The 27,131-nt window shown below is 35.9% G+C and overlaps 1 protein-coding gene and 1 pseudogene across 1 annotated transcript; both read right to left on the reverse strand.

Annotated features, from left to right (window-relative positions):
* Nucleotides 1-1,460: 1,460 nt before the first annotated feature.
* On the reverse strand, nt 1,461-2,931 carry LOC122136645 (mycocerosic acid synthase-like polyketide synthase). The gene has a single exon (XM_042721042.1). The coding sequence runs from the start codon at nt 2,455-2,457 to the stop codon at nt 1,645-1,647; it is 813 nt and encodes a 270-aa protein (XP_042576976.1). The 5' UTR covers nt 2,458-2,931; the 3' UTR covers nt 1,461-1,644.
* Nucleotides 2,932-4,279: 1,348 nt separating this feature from the next.
* LOC122136856 lies at nt 4,280-26,037 on the reverse strand (annotated as a pseudogene).
* Nucleotides 26,038-27,131: the final 1,094 nt, after the last annotated feature.

The raw sequence follows: 27,131 nt of genomic DNA on the forward strand, positions 1-27,131 counted from the left end.
TTGTTATATTTTGCATGATAACTTTAGAGAGAAGAAAAGATAGTCTCAAAATCCCAATTAAAAAACAATATGCATGTCAGTATGTGCCACTCGTTCAGACTTTGTTTCAATTACATTAAAATAGATACAGGAAGCTGTTTAGAAAATGAAAAGAAATGCTGAAAATGTGTTTGTAGTTTATACCTAGTCTGATATTATGAACAAAACATAAATTGCACTGAAAAAAAATGGTAATATCTAAATTCAAGTCAAAGTTATAATTTAACATCACAAAATCAACTCCCCAAAAATGTTGCACCAATTAATGTGTCCCTGGACCACAAAACCAGTCATAAGGAGCACGGGATATATCTGAAGCAATAGCCAAAAATATATTGTATGAATCAAAATTATCGATTTTCTTTAATGCCATAAATCATTAGGATATTAAGTAAAGATCATGTTCCGTTAAGATATTTAGTAAATTTTCTGCTGTAAATATATCAAAATGTAATTTTTGATTAGTAGTTTGCTAAGAATTTTCTCAGATTCCAGGTTTTCAAACAGTTATATCTCGGCCAAATATTCTCCTTTCCTAACAAACCATAGATCAATAAAAAGCTTATTTTCAGATGATTCAGATGAAAGCTTCTCAGATGTTTTATAAATCTCAATTAAAAAAATTGACCCTTATGACTGGTTTTGTGGTCCAGGGTCACAAATATGGATTAAATCAGATTTTAAAAAATCTCCCTATGGTAACAATTTCAAGATATCACATTTTACAGTGTAAAATCATGATAAAAAAATATTAAATCCACAGTCAGAATTTTCTGCATAATCTAATTGATCATAATTATATGTGATGTTAATACAGAGGATGCAGGAATCCAGAAGAATGTCACTGAGAAACAATAGAGTTTGGTGGAATTTCTGCCAAATACCTAATTCAAAATTAATAATTAAATTTAGATCCATTGCTTAGTACCACAATTTTATACTACGTTACTTGACTATACACCCATTTTACTCCGAAATTTCATGAATTTCCTAAAAATCTTATTTGTTCTGAGGATACTAAAAGACTTCTGTGGAAAAATACAAATCACCTTTATAAGTATGTGGAATTGCTCTCATCGTCATTCTGATATTCCTCTACACAGTTCTGCTCCAGGATTTTGATGAGCGTTAACTATGTGCTATTCGGATCCAGCAGAGTCACTAGAGGGACATTCACACCTCTATCAGTAAAGAGAATATTCTGCAGAGTCATGGCTAACATTGAGTCAATGCCCAAATTGAAAAGTTTAACATCATCATTCAGCTCGTCCATCTCAACACCAGCTGTTTCACTAATCATGAGCTGCAGATAATCACGGTGGTGAGGAGGATGTCATGGGTTGCTCAGGTCTAGACATGATCACTCCAGTTTTAATGAAGGCTTCCTGTGCTATTTTATACAAGCGTACACTCAGTGATTTGTTTCTGACTAAGGATGTTATTCCAGCTTTTTTTAAAATCGAACCTGCATACAGCCTGTTGAGGCTTGTTGATCAAAAGGCACTGCTCAAGACTTTCATGGATTTCTGGAATCTCCAAAAGCATGATTCCCTTTGCCCTCCAGAAATCTTTGGAAATGGACTTTGTTCAGAAGAAGGCCAAGATTCAAAGCCCCCAATTAATGGACTGTCCAGAAAGCCCAATGTTTCTGCGGTACTGACAGAAAGTGTCCATGAACGTATTAGCCGCAGCGTAATTTGTTTGTGCGGGATTGCCAATGAAGGCAGAGATGGAGGAATAACACACAAAGTAATCCAGATTGCATTGTAAGGTTGCACGATGAAGGTTAATCACTCCATTCACCTTTGGCCTCATGACTTTCTCATAAAGAGACCTGTCAAGACGTTCAATCAGCCCATCATGCAGGACAACCGCACTGTGGAATACCCCTTTAATGGGACTGGATGGAAATAGTTTTCCAATATTAACAATCATCTGGTCCACTTGCTCAGAAATTGAAACATCACATGGGAGAGATTTAATGACTGAATCCCATTGGCTACTGACTTGACTTATCTCTTGTTGCATCCTAGAGTTTGGATTACTTCTAGACAGAATAACAATTTTTCCTCCTCCTTTCTGAGCGATGAACTTTACTGTCTCAAAGCCCAATCCCGTTAGACCACCGGTGACAATATAGACTGAATCTTTCTGGAATAGACAGTGCTTGGGCATCACTGGAATGTCAGACAGCTGGTCCTTGGCTTCACTGTTCAGGACTATTATGGGTACGATCTGGCATCTGAAGTATGATTCAGATTCTTTTACAGACAAAAGATCAATGTCTTGAGATTTCACTCTTTGAACAGCTGTTGCGTCCAAAGACAACGACTTTCTGCCCAAATCCATAGATATCAGCCAACGGTAGATTTGTGGCATTTGGGTTTGCAGAGAGGATTTCTGCATTATTTTCGACATGCAGAGGACATGGTAGTAGACCTCCTCATTTGTACCTCTAAATGTTGTTGAATTCAATGGAAAATCTGTCTAGTTGTCACAGACAAACACAATGTATTTGATGCCTGTAACACTGCTAGCTATTTCAGCAGTTTTTTACATTATAAGGAGGAAGAAGAACAGCTCCCACAACCTCACTAAAATCACCAGAAAGCTGATCAGCCTGCATGCTCACTCTGACATTCCAACCTGATCTGTTTGCAATAGCAATTAAAACAGTCATCAAAGCTGAGTCAGGGACAGTGGAGAAAATACCCAGTTTCCTTTGCTGTTTAGCCCTGGGTAAAGCCTCGTGCAAGATCTCCCAAGCTAAGACCATATAAGAGACACAAGGGATTTCATTTAGGAATGGAAGCCTTTTTGCTTTACAGCAAACAGCTGCTGGGAGAACTACTTTAGTGGTGGCAGCCACCGGGTAACAAGACACAACGTGATCACCAAACTTTAAATTTACTGACATCTTTACCTACTGCTGTGACAGTGCCACTGAAGTCAAGGGCTAAGAGCTTATGGTTTCCATTTGTGTGCTTGTTCCAATACAATGTCTGACCATAATTCAGGTCAGAAATGCTGACTGGAAAGTAGTCTGATGAATGAACGCAGATTTTTCTGAGGTGAAGCTCAATGTTTTTTCCTTGTTTAAGTTCAACTGAATTATCCACTTGTGTTGCTGACAGATTTGTCATTATATATGGGTCAGATGTTTGCAACATAAAGACTTGATCATGCAACATGTGGATATTTGTTGAAGAGATTGCCATCGTTGGCAATGGTGTGTGGGTGATTTCAGGTTTGAGAATTTTGCCTTCCTTCACTACTAGCTCTGGATATTTGTGACAGGGGTAAGACCTGAGGACCTGAACCAAAGCTCTGATGTCTTCAAAAGAGGCAGAACCCATGTCAATCATCTGGAAGGAAAGTTCTGGCAGCTCAGCTGCACATGCTCTTGTCATGCCTGACAGAACAAACCCAGGGTTGATGCAGTCCACTAAGGTCTCAGAGCACCTATAGGTTATTACTCTGATATCACCTGGAAAACGAAGTGTCTTAAGATATCTGACAATCTTTCTGAAAAACCTCACCAACCCCCTGCCATGCTGTCCAAGACCTTCTCTGATTCGAGAGAGGTTAAATCTGCATCACTCCAAATGAACAAAATTTCCTGGAAGTTTTTCTTTACACTTGAAATATTCAGTTTTGACAAAAGGAGTTCAACTCCATCTTCTAACAGTGTGTTAGCTTTTGAATGAGACACATACCTAGATTTTGGGTCCAAGTACTGTTGCAAAGCTTTTAGAAATTCCTACCTGGTCAGAAAAATACCAGTGACTTCATCTGTGTATCAAATTGAGCAACTTCAGAGATGATACTGAGATTGTTATGGAAGAAGTACTCTTTGACTACTTGGAACGACTTCCTAGCATTCTGATCTTCACATAGCTGAGTTCAACCAACACCCTACCCTGTTTGTTGGCTAAGCAGCCACAAATGTCAAAAATCATCTTCTCCCACATGTACTGCTCTCAGATATACAACCATCTCCTCTTGCAATGGTTCAAATACAGTCAGGCTTCCTATTTGTGCAGGAAATTGAGGTCTTGATGATACATCATGCACTATAGTTACTGGAACAATTTGCATGACGTAATCCAAGACCACAGGGTGAACATGATAGTCATGTAATTGAGGCAGTAATTCCTTTGGGACCTTCACAACAGATATAACCTCTCTAAATTCTTCTCCACAAAAAATATCTGCCTTATTTCTGAAGACAGACCCATATTCAAATCCTGTTTGACTTAGATGTTTGTAGAGTTTCTTCAGTAGTCACGTGGAATGTGCATCTTTTGGAAATACAGTCTAATGAAATGAATTGTTCTTCAGGCATTCTACCTGGTTTTGTTTCTACTGTGCCAAATGCATAGACTGCAGAAGTAGACTGTATTTTGAAGTTACATGTGTTATCATCCAAATGATCTGAATGATCCAGCTGTACGTTTATTTCTGGGGCCTTCTGGGTGAAAATGTATGGACTCTGGAATGTTACACTGAGCTGCAGGGAACTTAGTGGAACTTTAGGTTTTGCATATGCCATGTAAGCTGCTAAACCCAACTCTGCATAAAATGTACCAGGAATGATGGCAACCCCACCGTGCTTGTGGTCCTGCAGGAAGGCCACAGATTCAGAGGATAAATCACAGCTGAACATTGAACTGCCTGTGCCAAATTTGTGTAACTACTGGATGGTTGCTAGTAGGCCCATTCGACTGCAAATGTGAAGCGAAGACATCACTCTTCACATCATCAAACTGGTATCGTGGGTAGGGAATTGGTTCAGTCTCAAAACCTTTGTATAACATTTCCCAGTCCACTCTGAGCCCCAACTCAAACAGTTTGGAAACAACAGCAAGCATTGTCTCGTGATCTTTATCAGGCTGCACTGAGGGAATCACAGTAAAGTCATTTCCCAGAGTCTCAGTGATGTACCTCTGCAAAGATCTTCTTGGACCAATTTCAACAAATATCACATTCCTTTTGTTTTTAACTGCAGACTTCACAGCTTGTTCAAATTCAACTGGCTCTCTGATATTCCGTGCCCAATATTCACCAGTAATAAAATCTGAGGAACACAAACTTACACCGGTCACTGTTGAGAAACAGTTCTGTCTCCAAGTTATGTGCCTGCAATGAGCCTATACTCTCTTTCACTTTGGATACAATGGGATCCATCTTGTGACTGTGATATGCTGCAGGTACATCCAAAATGTGAAGGAACAGTTCAGTTCCTCTGGCTGAGATGCTCAAATTCTGATGCAATCTGTCAATGTCATCTGCATCTCCTGAGAGGGTGCATGACTGTGGGCTGTTATAAGCAGCCAGGCAAACCCTTCCCGAATAAGAAGGAAGAGTTTTCAAGACTTCAGAAACAGCCATATTACTGACTACCAGCATCTTCCCTCCTGTCACAGTGCTTTGCAAAGAACTGCGATAGTGGATTATTTTCACTGAGTCTTCAAGTGACAACAAACCAGAACAATGAGCTGCAGCGACTTCTCCAATAGAGTGCCCCAAAACAGCATCAGGACTGATGCCCCAGTGTTTCAGAAGTTTGACAACAGCTACCTGAATAGCAAACAGAAGAGGCTGGACAATCTTTGGATCAGATGGCTCTGTACTTTTCTCAGATTCACTTTCCAGCATCTCTATCAGATTCAGACTTCTATAGCTTTGCAAAAGAGTTTCAATCTTAATGATTTCCTCTCTGAAAACTGGCTCTTGTTTTAGGAGCTGCTTGCACATGCCATGATATGTAACACCATTTCCACAAAACACAAAAAACAAGCTTGGAGTCTGTCTTTGATGGTACAAGCTTTTTCTGTACAGAAGCAGTAAGTTTCTCTTGCAGTTCTGTCAACGATGATGTTTGAAATATTTTCCTGTATTTGTGTTTCAAATGACTTCTTCTACATGTAGATGTGTACAATAAAGCCTGCAGATTTGATATTTTCCCTGCTCTGATTCTGTTCTGCTGTATCTTCAATAATATTTTTCATAGATTTTTCAGAGGCTGCAGAGATGACAAAATACTGATGGGATTTGCTGATCTGCTGAGCTTTTGGCTTTTTTGACTGAACATATTGTCTGACAATTGCATGTGCATTTGTTCCACCAAACCCAAAGTTATGATTCCTGCAAACCTCCCTGATCTGCCGCCGTCTCTGACCCATTTTTCTGCTGTGGTGGGGATTTTCATATTGAGAGATTCAATGTCTGTGCTGGAGTTTTCCATGGAGTAGAATAATGACGGCACAATAGTTTTGTGCTCCATCATCAAGAGAACCTTTATGAGCCCTGCAACACCTGCGGCAGATTCTGTGTGTCCAATATTGCTCTTAACAGAACCAATGATGAGTGGCCCTGACTTTTTAGGTCTTGCTTTGGCAATGACTTTTGAGATGCTACCTGCCTCTACTGGATCTCCAACTGGAGTCCCAGTCCCATGAGCTTCTATGTACTGGACACTAGTCAGATCAGTCTCTGTTGAGTAGATTTTTTTAAGCAGCTCCTCCTGTTGTACCATGGATGGTTTGGTTATTGGACTAACACTGTGGCCATCCTGATTTACTGCAGTTTTGCAAATGATGCCCCAAATGTGATCATGGTCCTCGAGTGCCTGTCAAAATATAGACAACTTATGTTTTTTGATTTTAGTACTTTATTGTATGGTGCATTGTTGTGATGATGATGTGTTTATGTGATGCAATCTTTTTGTTTACTTTTTTCAAAGGCTTTAGAAGAATAATCCCACAGCCTTTCACCTCTCCCATATCCATCTGCTTTGCTGCTGAAAGGTTTACTTGTGCCATCAGAGGAGATCATTTTTTGCCTTGGAGAGAGACACAAATATAACTGGCTCCAAAATACAGCTCACACCCCCACACACGGCCATTTCACAGTCTCCTGTTGAGTGAAACACAGACAGCCAGACATTATAAATGATATGCTAGTGTACTCAAAGGTGATTTTTAAGACTCAAACAAGGTAAGTACTATAATAGACAAATCACGCTTAATTACAGATTACAATAATACTGCTACAATAATTGATACTTTTTTTTGCTGTCTGGTATGCAGTAATGATGTTATGGTCACAGGTTTGAGTCTCAGTATTGGCAGGAATTGTAGGTTCCTCAATACCCACAACTGAGGTGCCCTTGAGCAAGGCACCAACCCCCAATTTCTCCCTGGGTGCCACAGCAAAATGGCTGCCCAATGCTCTGGGTGTGTGTGTTCACTACCTGCATGTGTGTGCACTTGGATGGGTTAAATGCAGAGCACAAATTCCAAGTAATGGGACACCATACTTGGCCACACATGACTTCACTTTCACTTAAAGTTATCTTTATATTATCTATAATTAGGGATTGAATTATTTCACTGTATAATTGCCATTGATATTAATTTGCTGTATTCATCTTTATTTTGTGATCAGCAATTGGTTTGATTGTGCTTAAATTTAAGGGCCAATAAGTTATACACACTAAATACACAGGACATGCTTTTCCTGGCGCAGAGTCCCATTTAAAATTGGGATTAAAATGGTTCCAACAAATTGTATTACTGTACTGTGATGCATTTCTAAGTGAACTGGCTATCTTACAAGAAAACAATATAGGGCAGGATTTGATTTTATCAATCAATTGTTGAATGGATTGTGAAAAGTGAGTGTTGTATACTGGTATGGAGGCAGATCTGAAAGCGACTGATTTAAATGCAGCACAATCTTGCATATGTCACAGGAAGAGCAAGTTATGAAATTTCAATTCAAGATTACAATGCCAAAAATGTTACTAAAATAAATGCATTCATGACTTTTTCACTATAGGACACCATGCATACAAATACAAATAAATAGGCTCAATTTGATTTCATGTTAACATTAAGTCAAATAAAGTCGTCACCTGTATTTCTATAGCACTTTATAAAATGCAGATTGTGTCAAGCAGCTTTAACAATAGAAACACATTCAAATTCTGCTGTAAAGCTGCTCTAACAGGACAAGTGTCATTATTCAGCTCAAGTGACTGACAACTGATAACTTAAAACTGACATTGATTGTCACACTTGGTTGCAAGGATGAGTAAATGCAGGATCTAGTAGCAGCAAAAATTCAATAAACAATAAATAAAAAAACACTCAGGATGTTATCAGCACAGAGGAAAGGATCAACCACCTATTATAGCCATAGAAGAAAAAAATTTAATAAGGGAAACTCAGGACTTATGGTACATTTTACACAACAACATTGCACTAAAAAACGGAAATTTTTTCCTTTGTACAGACGACATGTCAAAAATTTTACTGTATGTATGCTTGGTTGGCAATGTCAATTTGAAACACTATGTGCACGTGCACATGCACAGTTTGCACACTCTTTTACAGAGCACTTGTGCCAAATGTGCATGCTTATAGAATAAACAAATAATAAGCAAGTGCATAACATCACCGTTTTTACAGATTTTGCATCTTTGTTGTTTACATGGAGATGACAGTGCTGTCATTTTCAAAAACGTGCACTGAAATCTGTTTTCAAAAGCTTGCATTTTTAGGCACCCAATGCTTCATTGTTGTTTAAATAAGTGGGCAAAACACATTAAAAAAGTTAAATGTTTTTAGTTGAAAATGGTGTTGTGTAGAGCCCCTTGAATACACAGGGGTAACCAGTGGTGTATAACGTACCTAAAAGCCATATTTAATTAAAAGTACAGATATCTTACCAGAAAATGACGAAGCTGAAGTCACCGTTTAGAATATTACTTGAGTAAAAGTCTTAAAGTATATATTTATTGTACTTCAGTATGTTTCAGATTTAAAAACTACTTTTATACTTAAGTATTTGAAAATAAAAGTATAAAAATGTTCATACAGAGCTTGAGTAGCAAGATTGTATTTAGTTTTAAATCTTTCTTCCATTTTGTATTTTTGGATAAGAATAAGAAGCACTTCATCTGTACTTTGTGTCTTTCATTTCAACAAAAGAAAACATTCCTGGAATCTGCTTCTGAAATGGCATTTAGATGCATTTACACAGTTTAATGTATTATCTCAGAGAGGACACGGATGCATTTAAACTGACATAAAACGTTGAATACTGATATTTGAAATAATTTAAAACCTGAAAGAAAAAGTCGAAATGTGAAATTAAAATCCGCCAGTAGGTGACAGCAAGTGACCGTCAATGAGTGAGTCATTGAGAATCAACTGGTTTGTTCAAAAAGCTGATTCATTCAGTAAGTAAACACCATTGCTGAGAGATGCAAAACAGTGCTGTGAACTTGTTTAGAACTATTTTCGTTGGCAAAATTAAGCAAAAACAAAGCGATATTATGTCTAAAATGTAAGTCACTTATTAATTTACTGAACTTTTATAAAATTATTAAATGTGTTCATGCTGCACACACACACACACACTTACAAAATAGTTGTTATCATCTAAGAAAAATCACTTACAGTGTAAAAATAATTCATTACATTTGGTTATCCCTAAATTGCAAACATGTACTTTAGAAACTGTATCTATTGAATCTATATCTATAGATGCACCTAATGTTTCACCGATTAACCATTAACCCTCTGGGGTTCTTCATTTATGAGTCACACTCAGGACCTTTGGGTCAAAAAGGACCCGGAGGGCGGGATTCAGGTATACTTTTTTTCAGTAAAATCAATCAAATGTATTTTTGTTCAATAATATTTTTTCTTTCTTTTTTGGTGTTTTGAGAGAATTTTATGATAATAATGAATTTTTATGCAATAATTATGATAATTTTTTTCCCATTGAATATAATAGAAAATTTATATATATATGTATTTTTTTTAATTTTTTTATTAATGCTGTATTTTATTTTAAAGTACAGCCAAGGCCTATAGAAAACATTTTTTGAAATTAGATTGGTGCCATCTGGTGGACAAATTAAGCATTTTTATCATGCAATAGCACATTTTTACCACTATAGCGAATTTACAGCTCTCTGTAGAAAGGCTTGTGAATTCTAGTGATTATTTGCACATATTTGCCTATTTATTTCAGGTTGTGGATTTTAATATATAATAGATTCTCAAAGACTATTTTTGTCAAGGTTTTTTTTTTGTTTGGTTGGTTTAAATGGTAATTTCAAGTGCCAGTTTTACTTTATAATACAGTCAAACCTGAACATTCCACTAGAAAGAGAACAAATGGAAAGCATTTTGTTACCCATTGTTTTAATTCTAACTTAATAAAAAAAATTTACATTATTTCAATCATAACATATTTTTATTAACCTTTTATTATAAAACATTTCCATTAAAATTATTTTTTGCAATTCAAATGAACAGTAACTCTTTAAAATTGCCAACAGCAATTATGAACAAAAATTTTCCAAACAGTACATGTAAATGAAAAATAGAAAAATAAAAAAGTGTTTTAAATATTATCATAACTAAATATTTACTTATTATTATTATTATTATTATGTCCATATTATTTAAATTGAATGAACAGTAATCCTTATTCAAAATTGGCAACGGGCAATTATGAACAAAACTAAACTAACAGTTATCAAACTAAATTAATTATACTAAATATAAACTAAAAATTATCAAAACAGTAAATTATCAAAACAGTAAATTAGAGAAATAAAAAAAAACATTCTAACTATATTTACATATTATTTACAAACTAATTATCACAGTTGTCACACATCACAATAGAGTGTCCCTTACAAATTGGAATGTGGCACTTTGAGCAAAACGATGCCTGTTTTCAAATCGTGTGGTAAGCACTTTCTGCATCTTCTTCTTTTGGCGGGGGAGGGACCAGGATTGAATGAACTGTGGGCTGGGCTCAAAGTGGCAATATTTATACCCCAAGTTTTTGTTTTCATAAACAAATGCTGTGATTGGCTTTTTGTTTTCATAAACAAATGCTGTGATTCAATACGCCTGAAGGTTACTAGAGAAGAATTCCATCCTTTGACCTTACTCTCTGTGTGTGCGTGTGCGTGTGCGTGTGCGTGTGTGTGTGTGTGTGTGTGTCTCTCCGCGTGTTCAAGAGAGAGAGAGACATAGTATGTGACTTTTGAATTTTGGACCCAATGTCTCCCCTTTATTTTATTCATTGATTTTATTTCACATATTCTCATATTTCTCTGTTACAGGCTCACCAGTCTAGTATTTCCTTGTGTCTGTGTGTCAACAGATGCTGTGATTGGCTTCTTGATTTTATAAACAGGTGCTGCATTAGGCCTGGAGGTTACTATGGAAGAATTCCATTCTTTGACCTTACTCTGTTTGTGTGTGCGTGCGCGTGCGCGTGTGTGTGTGTGTGTGTGTGTGTGTGGTGTGTGTGTGTTCAAGAGAGAGACATTTATTTGATTCATTGATTTTATTTCACATATTCTCACATTTCTCTGTTACAGTTTCACCAGTCTCATATTTCCCTATGTGTGTGTGTGTGTGTGTGTGAGTGTGTCTATTTTGCAACCTTGATGGCTTACAGCCTCATGCTTTCATTGCTGTGCACTTTATTTCTTACATTGATGAATAATTGCTTTTATTTCACACATTTCCCAAAATTAGCTTTTGCAATGACACACTTTCATTTGTGTGTGCGTGTGTTTTTGTGTGTATAAGTGTGTGTGTGTGTGTGAATTTTTTTGTCTGTTTTGGACTCTTGATGTTTTAGAGATTCACCCCTTCACTGCTGTGTGCTTTTTTTTTCTGCATCGTGGCTGATTTGTAGATTGTACACACAAAAAAAGCTAGTATTTTCATATTTTTGCCAATTTCCCATTCATTTCCTATGGCGGGTCATTTTTGACCCGAAGACCCTGAGACCCTGTGACTATTTTTTTACGACCACTTAGACTTTTCAAATCCTGTCCCCAATTTTTTTGGGTGTTCATATACCAAGTACCAATAAAGTCACCAAGTTTCGGACCATTCCAATGAAGCTACGATTTTTAACATTTAAAAAAAAAAATTAAAAAAAATTTCAGGTCATAAATGACCGAAGAACCCTATTAAATAATAGACAAATGAGAAAACTGAAAAGGCATGCAAATGAGAAGTTTGATAGTAAGATCTTTAATAAAGTTACTGTGAATGAAACATTTTTTTTTTTTGTTAGTGAAAATGATGCTTTTTGATTGTGATAAAGACTTTAGCAAAAAAAAAAAATGCACAGAACAAGAAGTCCATTACACTTTACTGCATGTGTGTTCAATAACAGTGTCTCTTCTTCAGTAAAAGAAAACAATACAAAACATATGCTTAGAGCTCCACCTAGTGGTCATCTTATAAACTTAAAGGAGGAATTTACATGAGACAGCTTGATAACTTAAATAGCTTATTCTGGTAAGAGTGTATTTTTCCAACACATTTTCTATCATCACTGTGCTCTCTGAGACAAGCATGGCCAAAAATGTTAAATATAACAAGACAGTTTCTTTCATATATAGGAGAAAGAATGCAATGCGCACTATGGCGGAGTAAAGCCCGCCAGCTTTGGTTGCTATAGAAACATGGCTTGCGTGTGAGACTGTACATGCGCATTAGCTGGAGCAACCTGAACTATATAGCCTAATATTTGTATATAGTTAAATAGATGTGGGTCGGGGGGTCTAACATGAAGACCTCTCCTCGTTGTGCCTCCCCTGACATGCTCTTGCGACACACAATTTGAAAACCCCTGAGGTAGACAGACTCCACTTGCATTCATTTCACGTGACTTGTCGAGATGAGAAGTGACCCCCCCCCCCCCCGGGTAGTGAGATTTATATAGTGTCATTTCTAATCACCTGACTCTGAGTACGCACAAAAAAGTACCAGTTAAAGACGCTAAAGACTAAAAATATAGACGTGTCGGTACTGCATAACTAGTCTGTACCTGCCCACTTCAAGCACTGAATCTCACTCATCTTAATGGCTAATCAGTTAATAATTTGGTGCATCTGTATACAGATATAGATTCAATAGATGTAGTTTCTATAGAACTTGTTTGCAATTTTAGGAATAACCAAATGTGATGAATTATTTAAATCTTAGATGATAACCACTATTGTGTGTGTATTTACTCAGTTTTACTCACAATGGACCATACCCATATATATATATATATGGAAACTGTATCTGATAAATGGTTTAATTGATCGAAAATGTAATTGCCATGAGGGTCCCTAGATTATGCATGTCAAGTTTCAAGCAAATCAGACAAAAAGCCTATGAGGAGTTAATTTTTTTTTTGATTTTTCAAATAATCTCAAATATTCAATGAATCATTTGAAATGACAGCAGTGGTTCTTGAGGCCAATTAAATACTGTACAGACCATTGTTCTGTTAATAAAGGCCCAAAACATAAAAAGTTTTCAGTTTTTTACTTGAAAATGGCATAGCAAGTGTTAATTTAATACAGCGATCCTGCTGTGTATGTATATGCATGTAATCATGTATATTTTTAGGGGCCAACCTCTTAAGGTATGAAGGCACCTATTGTCTACATTAGTTTTCTTCTTCTTCTTCTTCTTATCATTATTATAAGGGTCTAAGCATTGAAGGTGCATTCTTCTTCTGCTCTGGAAGTCTAAGGGAAACCCATAGGACCGCTTGCAGAAAAGTTATAAAATTTGTTACACAAAAAAGAAGACAGCCTTAACATTAAACCTAGCTACTTTGGAGTCTCTAATTCAAAGCTGCTAGCTCCACCAACAGCTCAAATTTGCACGGATGTTTATGCTAATAGCATCTGAACTATAAACTTTAGACATTTTTCCCCCTCTGATTCCTTCACTTGAATGCATAACTAAATTTTAACTTCTACAGGTCAAAGTATTTTTTGCCATTTTTAATTATTTGAAAAACCTACTTTTATAACTTGTCCTAGATGGTTTGTCTGATTTTCACCAAAATGGCTCAGACAATCTTCAGTCCATGCTGGCAAAAAATTATCAAAAAGCTTTGTAAAAAAAACTTACCATTCTCAAATAATGTGCAAACAAATTTTACAGAGAGCATGCCAAAATGGAAGTGAGGCTATATGTCCACAAAGCTTCAGCATATTCAAACCAAACTTGGTGTGTGTTATAATAATCATGACTTGAGGATTTCTTCATAGTTTCGGCACAGTGCCACCTAGCGGTCAGGAGATATGAAAAAAAATGCTATTTTTTGCCTTTTATAAATATTATCCCATTTTCCCATATTGGCCATTTTGGATTTTGTAGTAAAAAAGTTGTATTTTATGTATTAGTGCATCATTACAAAAATAGCAGTATGGGGTATCGGCACGATGCCGTTAAAGGAGCCTGGAGAAGTTTCCAGTCCAATATTCCAATATCCAGAAAAAAAAAATCAAATATTCACATGCTTATGGCTTTGGATTTAGCATTTAAACAACTTTTCCAAATAACTTTAAAAATCGTTTAGTGTGATTGTGATGAAACCACTGTAGGAAAAATTGGACATATAGGTTGTTACTGACTTATTAATGGCCAAATCTAAAAATAATTATATTTATTGGCAAAAAAAAAATGCAATCAAACTTCAAAAAGGGCCATTAGAGGCCAAGCACAGAAGGTGCATCAGACATCTATTGTATCTGTTGGCGGCATTTTCTCCCTTCTTTCTTTTTCTGCTCTGGGAGTCTACTGCAACCCATAAAGCTGTTGCAGGAAAGCTATGAAATTTGTCACACAGATAGAGCACAGTCTCAACATTAACACTGACTTTAATGAAGCCAGTCTCTCCCGTTAACTGCCAAAATACAGACAGCATGTTACATGTCCCACCAGAGACAGTAAATATATTGGTCACTGTTACACCACAATAAAGAATGCATATCACTCTGTTCCACGAGCAGCTTTGGGGCGCTCAGATCACTGCCTGGTCCATCTTATACCCGACCTACAAGCAGAAACTTAAATCTGCTAAACCTGTAGTAAAGACTGTGAAGAGATGGACCAAAGAAATAGTGCAGGATTTACAAGCTTGTTTTGACCCACTGATTGGAGTGTTTTTTTGAAGCTGCTACCACCGATCTGGACAAACTCACAGAGACTGTAACATCCTATATTAGTTTTTGTGAGGACATATGCATTCCTACCAGGACTTATTTAACATTCAACAATGATAAGCCATAGTTTACAGCAAAACTCAGACATCTTCGTCAGGCCAAAGAGAATGCCTACAGAAATGCCAGGAAACACACTGAACAAAGAGATTAGAGTGGATACACTTAAAGGACGTACACTAAAAAGTTGGAAGACCAGTTTACTTCCAACGACTCAACTTCAGTGTGGAAAGGGCTGAGAGCCTCACAAAACTACAAGACACCATCCCCCTGCACTAAGGAAAATCAATGACTTGCTAATGACCTGAATGAGTTTTATTGTAGATTTGAACCCCCCACACCCATTCTGACCATCTCTCTACACAACCGTTAACACCTCCTGCAACCCCCTTCTCCCCCCTTCCTGCACCTCAAATCAGTGAGGATGATGTGCGCAAGGTCTTCAGGAAAAACAAAAGAGAAGAAAAGCAACAGGCCCAGATGGCGTTACACCAGCCTGTCTGAAAACCTGTGCTGACCAGCTGACAGATCTCTGGAGTTGTGTGAAGTGCCTTCCTGGTTAGGTTCTGGCTTATCTGAAGGACATCACTGGACCCCCTACTGGACCCCCTGCAGTTTGCTTACCGAGCAAACAGGTCCGTGGATGATCCAGTCAACATGGGATTGCACTTCATCCTGCAGCATCTGGACAAAAACAGATACGTATGTGAGGAATCCTGTTTGTGGACTTTAGTTCGGCTTTCAACACAATCATCCCAACAGCCCTCCAGACCAAACTGACCAGCTCTCTGTTCCTAGCTCTATCTGTCAGTGGATTACCAGCTTTCGGACAGATTTGACTGGGGGGGTCGGGAGCCCTTCCTGGGCTTTGCTCTGGGGCTGTGCCAACACTGGCGTGAAATCTGACTTTGACTCTGACACAATCAGAGAGCAGGAACACACACAAAACATGGAACAGAGTATGACAATAATGTAATATAATGTAAAATGAAAGGGGCTGAGGTTCACTTTGTTTGAACCTGATACTGAAGCATGCTTTTCTAAAAACGAATCAAGCTCCGATACAGTGCTTCAATGTGAAATGTGTTGTTTTTTAGATACAAGCGTCGAAGCTTTGGTCTTGAATGTAAAATCACTACTGTTTTTGCCCCAGCCTGGACTATTGCTCGTGTTTACAGATGACCCCTTTTGTCAAGCCCTCTGGATTTTGTTCGCCAATCGATGATCCAAGCCTGCCCTAGGATTACTCTGTCATTTCATGTCTGTTTGCTGTTATTTGACCCATGCCTGTTCCTGACCATGCTCATGAATAAAGATTGCATATGGATTCGCACACTTCCTCTGTTCTCTCTGTAACACAACACAAAGTACTTTTTCATTTGAAAAAACATGAGATGCAGTGGCATGGCGAAAAAAGAAAACCCCACCATAAAGTCTCGAGATATGTTTTTCAAAGTTGAACATACATAAATTTTACATGGCTTTTAAAACATGTGGCTCTCTTGGGCGAGACGCGAGTGCAAACGGTGATAGATGTCCCTATAGAAAATGCAATAATATGCATTCTGTGTGAATGGCTTCATTTCAGTTTTTGACATAAACAAGATCTTCATCACACTGATGTTCTCTTTTTCCACAATATTTTTTTTTTAATGAAAAATGCAGCAGTGCCACGTCTAGTGGCTTTACCTGGATAGGCTAAAAAAAAAAAAAAAAAAAAAAAAAAACATTAAAAACACTTATATTGTCATTGTATCTTGTGTGCCATTAATAAAGCTGCCTAAAATTCAAATGCAATGTTTTTGCATTTGAATGTGGGTTTTTTTATTTTAAATTCGACAAATATTAGAAATTCAAATAATTTTTTTGACAGCCCTATTAGATGTCTGTCTGATTTTCACCAAAATTGGCTCAGATCATCTTTAGACCATGCTGGCAACAAGGTATGGTATTTAAGTTAATTAGTCAGACAGTTCACAAATAACACATAAAGGAATTGGATGACGAGCACACCAAAAATGGATATGAGGCTACATCTCAATAACTCTTCAGTGTATTTAAACCAAACTTGGTGTGTTTTATAACAGGTATTTTTCAAACTGTGGGTCATAGTGGGACAACGTGGGTCGCACAAAGTCACTTGGCTGCATATAAAATTGCGTTTCAATGACACACACACTTACACACAGTACTGTCTAGGGTTGCGCGATATACCAACGAATTGCAATATCGCAAAGACCGCGATTTAAAACATGCCTTGCGTGTTCCGAAGTGTGGGCGCGCATGAATTTTAATAACAGCGCAGATTACAGTTCATAGCCGCACCGGAGTGAGCGTGTTTCGAGTTTTATTGACCTATTGCATAGACTTATTACCGTCTGTAAATGAAAGAAATTTTAATATCAATAATAATATCTGATAAAATTTATATGGTTATTTTTCTTAAATACATAATTTCTGCCGTATTAAACTTTTAATTAAGATTAAGCTTACAGTAAGAACAATTGTTTTTTGGTCTCAAATATTTTGGTGGGTCTTGAAATAGAATATACTTGTCTAGGTGGGTCGTGGAATGGAAATGTTTGGGAACCCCTGTTTTAGAACAACCATGACCTGAGGACACTTGCAGTTTTCACCACAGCACCACCTACTGGTCAGGATTATTAGGTTATTTTTTAAGCAATTTTTGCTTCTTTTTTTTTTTAAAACTTCTGAACGGTTCGCCAAATTAGTTGAATGCCATCCAATATTCTGATATGGCCATTTTGAGCATTGGCCATGTTTGAATTTTGTTTAAAATTCTGTATTTTACAAATGCATTAGTTTATCATTACGAAACTCTGTGTGCTACTCAGACAAGCTCCACCTTCTGGTCAAAATGTATGATTAAAGTTTAAAAAATGCTAATAGATTAATTTTGCCTATTTTAATGAAACTGGTCTTGATAGAGTCCTTGGATCATCCAGAGCATAGACATAATAAATACCTAGACACCTCATTGGCCGCTCGATCGCCCGCACGTCAACGTCGCCGCCATATTGGTGAAGACAACTCTCCATAACTCTCACATTGGGATAGAAGAATACATACAGATCATCAAACAAATGTAAATATTAGTCAAAGATAACACAAGTAAACACAACATGCAGTTTTTAAATGAAGTTTTTTATTAAGGGAAAACAAAATCCAAAACTATATGGCCCTGTTTTGAAGAAGTGTTTGCCCCCCGGTAAAAAAAACTGTGGGTTTATCACACCTGAGTTCAATTTCTCTAGCCACACCCAAGCCTGATTACTGCCACACCTGTTCACAATCAAGAAATCTCATAAATAGGACCTGCCTGACAAAGTGAAGTAGACCAAAAGATCCTCAAAAGCTAGACATCATGCCGAGATCCAAAGAAATTCAGAAACAAATGAAAAAGTAAGTAGTTGAGATCTATCGGTCTGGAAAAGGTTAAAAAGCCATTTCTAAAGCTTTTGGACTCCAGCGAAACCACAGTGAGAGCCATTAATTCACAAATGGCAAAAACATGGAACAGTGGAGAAACTGGAGTGGCTGGCCGCCGTGCACCAAAATTACCCCAAGCAATGCTCATCCAAGAGGTCACAAAAGACCCCACAACAACATCCAAAGAACTGCGGCCTCACTTGCCTCAGTTAAGGTCAGTGTTCATGACCCCACCATAAGAAAGAGACTGGGCAAAAAATGGTCTGCATGGCAGAGTTCCAAGATGAAAACTGCTGCTGAGCAAAAAGAACATAAAGGCTCGTCTCAGTTTTGCCAGAAAACATCTTGATGATCCTCAAGACTTTTGGGAAAATACTTTGAGGACTGACGAGACAAAAGTTTAACTTTTTGGAAGGTGTGTCCCCCATTACGTCTGGCGTAAAAGTAACATCGCATTTCAGAAAAAGAACATCATACCAACAGTAAAATATGGGGGTGGTAGTGTGATGGTCTGTGGCTGTTTTGCTGTTTCAGGACCTGGTAGACTTGCTGTGATAAATGCAACCATGAATTCTGCTGTTTACCAAAAAATCCTGAAGGAGAATGTCCGGGGTTCCATCTGTTCGTGATCTCAAGCTGAAGCGAACTTGGGATCTGCAGCAGGACAATGATCCAAAACACACCAGCAAGTCCACCTCTGGATGGCTGAAGAAAAACAAAATGAAGTCACTTTGGAGTGGCCTAGTCAAAGTTCTGATCTGAATCCTATTGAGATGCTGTGGCATGACCTTAAAAGGGCGGTTCATGCTCGAAAACCCTCCAATGTGGCTGAATTACAACAAATCTGCATAGATGAGTGTATCAAAATTCCTCCACAGCGCTGTAACAGACTCATTGCAAGTTATAGCAAACGCTTGATTGCTGTTGTTGCTGCTAAGGGTGGCTCTACCAGTTATTAGGTTTAGGGGGCAAACACTTTTTCACACAGGCCCATGTAGTTTTGGATTTTGTTTTCCCTTAATAATAAAAAACCTTAATTTAATAACTGCATGTTGTGTTCACTTGTGTTATATTTTATCTAATATTTAAATTTGTTTGATGATGTGAAACATTAAAGTGTGACAAACATACAAAAAATAAGAAATATATGCGTGTGTGTGTGTGTACATGTATATATTATACTTAAGGAGCTCATTAATTAAACACAATTTGGAATTCACGTCCACATTTTTTTTGTTGTGTCATTAGTTGTGTCTTAATTTGTTTAATAATTATTACACAAATACTATTATAAAACTGTACATTTCCTGATTATTTATTTTACTTTATAATTTACTATAAATTGATTCTTCGTTATTGTGTATTCTGTATTATTCCACCCTTGATATTACATATTCTTCTTGCTATTATTCATCTATTGTTATTCATCTATTTATTATGGATTACACATATCATTTGTGCTATTATAAATCTATTATATCACTTGTGTTATAGTACTGGTTGTACTCGCTTCTTATAAAATTCACTTTACTACATGTTGTACTACATATACTTTTACTATTACATATCACTTTTACTCTATTTTTACTGTGCACTGTATCATTGCATAATATTTTACCACTGTAACTGTAAGTTTTACTGGTTCCATAAAGGCTTATGAGTTTGCATTTAATATTGTTTGTTGTGGAGTAGGCTATAGAGTGCTGTCAAAATAAAAAGCAGACTACCAGTGTGTCACTTTGATTTGTATTCGCTGGTTGTATTAAATTTTTCTCGATGGTAAATTATTAGTGTTTATTAAGATGTATTATTTCAAATTTTTTCCAGTGTTTCAAAGGGAAAGAGCTGTGTTCTGACCTGAAGCACAAAAAAAGCTAAAATATTGGGGCTGAACACAGAGAAAGCAATGAAACAACTTAATTTCATTTAATGTACGTTCAAATTACATGTATATGTCAGTTATACTACATTAACATTAAAAATGTAAACCGAAAAAAATCAATGAAATCAACAAGTGAGACAAGTGAGCTTTCACAATTTTCCAAGCCTAACTAAATAACTGGAGGCAAAGTTATTTTTAACTGCATGTAGATCACAAAACTTCTGAAAATCGTTTTATAAATGTAAACATGATCGTGTTTTATCCAGAAAAATACGCAGCTCCCCCGTTTAGCTCCATTTATTTTTGCAGGTGTGAACCAAATCGTGTACTTGTGCACTATTCTGTGGCTTTTTTTAGTATGAATAGTGCAAGTAGTGCATTTACACTGAAAATTACAATAAGAAAAAGTGCACTTTAAATACCCGGATGATGCACTTAAATAACTGAAAAAACTTAGTGTAGAATGTTGAACACTTTATGCACTCAACTGTTGCAGTGTTAATTACATAGCGAAGTGGGAAGGGCTATCAGACTTCGATTATGAATGACAAAATAACCTTATATAATTCTTACACTACATGGTTGAGTACATAGTGCATAAGTGCATAGTGTACAACATCACACACTACATTTTTTTTTTAATTTATTTAATGTAGTCTTGCCCTCACAAACATGGCGGACGTTAGGGGTGTCACGATATTAGATTTTTCATATCACGGTTATTGTGGCCATAATAATTCACGATATCAATGATATCTATAGAAACCTTGGCGGGGGAAAAGATATCAGTCAAAATTATTTTTTACTTTTGTTTATTGAGTTTTTCTTTTTGTAACTGTTAATAGATTTGAACAAAGAAATAAAGTGTTACTACACACAGACATTGACTGCAAATACAAAAATAAGACGAGTAAAGAAAATGCGGTACTTATTAAAATAATCACCCTTTACTTAAATATATGAACACAGAAAACCACTGTTAACAGGTTAATATAACGTTTCCCATTCTATAACTAGTAAAATAATGACAACTTACTCTGACAAACCCAGCTCTCCTCGGACTGCGTCTTCTTCTTGTGTGACAGTGTCAGCATTGAGGCACAATACTGCCACCTGGGAGCTCTACCAGGTACTGAAGCTGGAGTATTTACATGTGGTGTTATAAGAGAACTGTTCATTTCAAATATTGCGGTATATCATCACACACTAAATTAACACGATATCGATAATTGTTGATTTGAATATCACGGTTATTGTCAATACCGGTATATCGCGACACCCCTAGTGGACATGTTGATGTATAGCAACAATGGCTCAAAGCGGCCAATGAGGCGTCTAGGTATTTATGTCTATGATCCAGAGAAGTTGACCATTGATACTAATTATGCCATATTCGGTTGAACTTGCAGTTTTGCAAACTTTGGAATTTCTTTGAAAACCTACTTTTTCAAACTCCTATACTTTTGATCTGATTTTCACCAAAATTGGCTTGGATCATTTTCAGACCATGCTGGCAAAAAGTTATCAAAAGCTTTTTGATAGTCCCAAACCATGCTAAAATAAGGAATCAGTGAAATTGTTGACATGCTGATTCTGAGGCTGCAACATTATCATTTCGCACTGACCACACCATAATAAGTTGATAACAACATCATCTATTGGTCCAAAAGTAATAAGCAATTGAATTGTTTTACTAGTGATGGTATTTGTGATTTTTCAGCCATTTTGACTGAAAATATTTTAAAATATCTTTAACCACTCATTGTTACAGTTGGTCTGATGCTCCCAGCCATGCTATCATGACTCATTGTTCTATCTTTGTGCTTGGCCCCTTAATTGCTGTTTGCAGCAATATTCAATAAGAATATTTATTTAAACTTAAGTTTTTACATTTATGATTCTAATCATATTTTTATAAGCAGTCAATAAATCTTTTGTTATACTGTTTTTTCTTTTGTATTACATTTTGTATTTTTGATTACTTTTGTCACAACCAGCTCAAAGCAGCACCATATAAAATGGAGGACATAGCGAAATCAGTGTGGTTTTATGAATAAAAACATATTTAACATAAACTGAAAAAAGGAAAACAAAAAACAACCAGGTCATCTGTAAAATACGTAAGAGGCATGAGTTGTTTTTTGGGTATGTTGTTTTCTATGCTTTACACACTAAGACCTAACAAAACCAAAACTCAAACCAAGAATCACTGCTGGAATCTCTCCACAGCCACATTAACAATGAAATGCTTTTTAAGAGAGAAGAACGGGTTGACCTAGTTCTCTTCATGAGTATCCGAGAATATGTACTCTATTTTTGTTTTGTTTCCCAGAACAAATATCTAAACATCCTCAAAATCAAGATGCACTTTCTAAAGAAGCAAAATGACTAGTATTGTTTTCTGCCACTGTTGCCAGATAAATATTATTTTTTATTTATTTCTTTTAAATTAAGCTTAGCAGATTTTTTCCCCCTGATTTAAAACACACTTAATTTCAGTATAGTACAGTACACAGATAGAGTTGATTAAAAAGGTAAATTAACTAATAAACAAAACACACTATGACGGCATTTTAGTCCCACGTAAAAAAAAAAGTCGTAATATTTTGAGAATAAAGTTGAAATATTATGAGAATAAAGTCAAAATTATGAGTATAATGTCGAAATTTTTCGAGAAGAAAGTCAAAATTATGCAAATTTAAATCGTAAAAAAATTTAAGTTATAATATTTTTGAGAGTATAGCTTAATGCAATTGGCCCAAATTGAGAGCACCGGGATAAGTTTCCAGCTAGGTCACCGGAATTGATTTGAATATTGTTGCGTCCGATCGGTCACATCATCTTGCTGGGATGAGGAAGAGTCAATTTGAAGGACTCGTGGAAACTGCTTAATGTCAAGAATATGATATTTATTAACAGACTGAACAGGAACAACTTAACATCAGCTTACACACCCAGCTGACATTCCTTTGAGAGCACCGTAGCGCACTTATTTAACCCTTTTTAATACACTACAAAATAGGCCTATATGTGGGATTATTAGCAGAAATCATACCATGTGTCATACTCGCGGGGACAGTATGCTTGGTAATAATATTTCATGTCTTTGATCGCATTTGTTATTTGTTGTGTGCCAGTCCCCTTGTGCTTTTGGTACTTTTAATATAAAACAAAGCCTTAGCTCTTAATAACAGTTTTATAGCGAAATACAAACGTGTCTTACAATAATGTGTTTTTCTAGATCTTTAATGTGGCATGACAGACTGCTGTATTCGTGTGAATCAATTCATTAAATTTGACTGTTTTCTTTGTGAAAATTCCACCACCTACTCTGTAAAAAACCGTCTGTGGCATCCAACCTTTCATTCCTCAAATATTCTAAAGGTTTAAGTGGACTCTGACTTGTTAACATAAGTTATATTGTTTTCTTTTCTGAGGTAGGCTATATAACGTTACGTGACTATTCACAAGCTGTTTTATTCAAGGTAAAATAGCAACAGTAATTTATTGGACATAATATTTAACGGTTTCCATTATTTGGTGCACGCCACCCACCCCAGTAATCGCAATAATTTTGAGCTTTGTTGCTTTTAATATAACACAGCTCATTAAAAATCTGTCAATTTTATCAGAAAATACAGCCTGAGAATTTGGAATATCTCCCGGTGCTCCCAATCTGGGCCATTTGCATGTGCAATAGGCTAATATACTCTCAAAATATTAAAACTTTAATCTCATAATTGCTATAAGTGAATTCTCGTAATTTTGTAATCGTATATTTTTTTTAATGTGGCACTAAAATGCCATCATACAACATGATTTTATTTCATTTGATTATTTTTCTTTAAATTCAGAAAAGGGAAATGTGTTTTTTTGTGGAAATAATACGCTTTTCTATGATTTTCATTTATGGGAGTCTTTCTATTCAATGGACTACTTGCACAACTGCTTCCAAATTTGGAAAAAATTTGGACATCTTCATCCTGTTCAAAAGTTTTCACCCCCAGCTCTTAATGCATTGTGTTTCCTTCTGGAGCATCAGTGAATGTTTAAACCTTTTTTAATAGTTGTGTTTGAGTGCCTCAATTGTCCTCAGTGTGAAAAGATGGATCACAAAATCACACAGTCACTGCTCAAAATATGCAAAAGATGCTGGAAAACTGAAGATTCCACAGGACATGGAGAATTTTTCTAAAGAACAGTGCTCAGTTTAACTGATCAGAACAAACAAGGACTCATGAAAAACCATCACAAAGCAAAAAAACAGTCATGGATCATCCAGGTAACCCCACACAGTATTAAGAACCAAGGGTTCTCAAACCTTTGAATGGGGTTATTTTAATAATTTCAGCTTTTCTTTTCTTTCTTTTTTTTTTGTCTTGTGGACTAAATGTAAACATATTTTATGTACAATAACTTACTCAGGACAGTACTAAATAAAAAATAAACATGGCATTTTGTATGATCTCTCTTATTCACACTTTCACAGATTTTGCAATGGGTTCACAAACATTCAAGTGGCACAGAACAGTAGGTGCAAACAGGTGATAAACATCTCAAGTAAATGCATCTTGATTTAAGAATTTTTAGATATTTGTACTTGAAAACCAGACAAGAATACTGAAGAATATAAATTTTCCAACGTGAAAAAAAAAAAGAAAGTGAAATATTCTGATTACCTGGATACTTGAGACCTGGAGTATTTTGCCTTGTTGAAAATGTTTACATGAGCACCACTACAGTATTTTATTTGCTAGTTAAAGGAGGAGCAAACATAAGAATTAGCTAATGATTGACAAATACAATTAATTAAAATTATTTCTTATAACTTCCTCTTTAAAAAAAAAAGTCCTTATGACTGTATCATACACATGTATACAAAGTCTATATCTCCTGGTGCTCTTTGGATAATGGTTAACTAATTTCATGAAAAAAGATTTATAACCAAGGCTCTCAAGGTTAAGTGAAAAACAAATAAAAAAAATCGAAAGACTTTATTGCTTCATGGCTAATCCCTCTGACTATAATTGAACGGAAACTCAAAAACATTTGTTCTTATGTTTGATAGTAATCCGTCCTTTGACTAAAATATTTCCAGTGTTTGCAGAATGTCTCAAGTTATACAGTACATATAACTATGGCTCCATGACACTGCATCCTCTAGAGGAGTGGTTTTCAAACTGGGTTACTTAAAGTAACATTAAAACTGAGCATGTATTTTTGACAAGCAAAATGCTGCTTCTAGTATAAATACTGGAACATCCAATCAAATTACCTAATCTTTTGCAGTCAAATCTGACTGCATGCACATGATAGGATGCCTGCAGAGTATGCTGCTTTAGTGTATATTTCAGGGCTCTTCAATGTATCTTTATGCTATAAAGTGCTAAAAACCTACTTTAAAGAACAAATATGTACACAGACTGTACATAGAGAGAGATTTAAGAAACTCTTTTAATACAAAAACACTATCGCTCTGCGAGTTCTTATTTTCATGTTGAAAATGTGACATAGATTTTATAGTTCAACACAAAAAAAGGTAATATTAAATAGAACATTTTACTGTTTAACCCTGCGCTCCTCATTTGAGAGTCATACCCATGGTCTTCGCGGTCAGAAGTGACCAGACACCCTGAAATGTAAGGTTTTTTTTCTCTTCAGTAAAATCAATCTAATATTTTTTGTTCAATAATAGTTTTTTCTTTTGTATTTTGATAAAATGTTATGGTACTAATTAATTTGTATGCAATAATTATGATCAATTTTCCCATTGAAAATAGTAAAAAAAAAAACAAAAAAAAAAAATCATTTTTTTTTCAATTATTTTTCAATTAATGCAATATTTAAGATTAAAATAGACATTATGCCTTTAAAATACAATTTTTGAAGGCAGAATAGAACCTCCTGGTGAGAGCAAAAAAATAAAATGAAAAAAAAATTGTTTACTTTTATTAGGTTTGTGGATTTAAAATGTATATTACAGCAATCTTAAAGACACCTAATGTCAAGGTTTATATTTTTTGCTGTTTTAAAATCTGAAATGTAGGTTTTTGCATTATTATTACTACATTCAAACCTAAACACTCAAAGCATTTTTGTTACACAAAATATTAAAATTCTATAAAAATTTAACAAAAACTAACAGGAATGCTTTATCAAAACTTAATCCTTCTGGGTCTGATCTGATTTTTTTAACCTCTTATTATTTAAGTCTTCTGGCTATATGGTTATCGCCATACCAATTCATTTGAGTATGTATAATTCCTGTGTGTGTGTGTATGTACGTTTTACACTCTTAATGTTTTTTAGTGTGGAACCCCTTCCTTGCTGTCCACTTTCTTACTGCATTTTCATTGAATTCTATTTTATTTTACATAGTTGCAATGTTACAGTCACACAAGTTCATAGGTATGTGTGTGTCCGCACGTGTGAGTTGGTGTGTTGATTTTGCAATCTAGATGTTTTAGAGTTTCACCCCCTTTATTGCTGTGCAGTTTTTTTTTTTTTTGTGCATTGTGGGGGATTTGTAGATTGTTACACACAAAAAAATTCTGTATTTTTTCCCCATTTCCCATTCATTTCCTATGGTCGGTCATTATTGACCGAAGACCATGAATGTGACTTTTTTTTTATGACCACTCTGATTTTTTAAAATTCTAAATGTAAAATTATCGTGTTCACATACCAAGTGCCATA

The sequence above is a fragment of the Cyprinus carpio genome, chromosome B3 (genome assembly GCF_018340385.1).
Source record: "Cyprinus carpio isolate SPL01 chromosome B3, ASM1834038v1, whole genome shotgun sequence".
In the NCBI taxonomy this organism is placed as follows: Eukaryota; Metazoa; Chordata; class Actinopteri; order Cypriniformes; family Cyprinidae; genus Cyprinus; species Cyprinus carpio.

Excerpts from the sequence above, each read along its gene's own strand:
- LOC122136645 (XM_042721042.1), bottom strand. The coding sequence starts at position 2,457 with ATGTCGAAAATAATGCAGAAATCCTCTCTGCAAACCCAAATGCCACAA.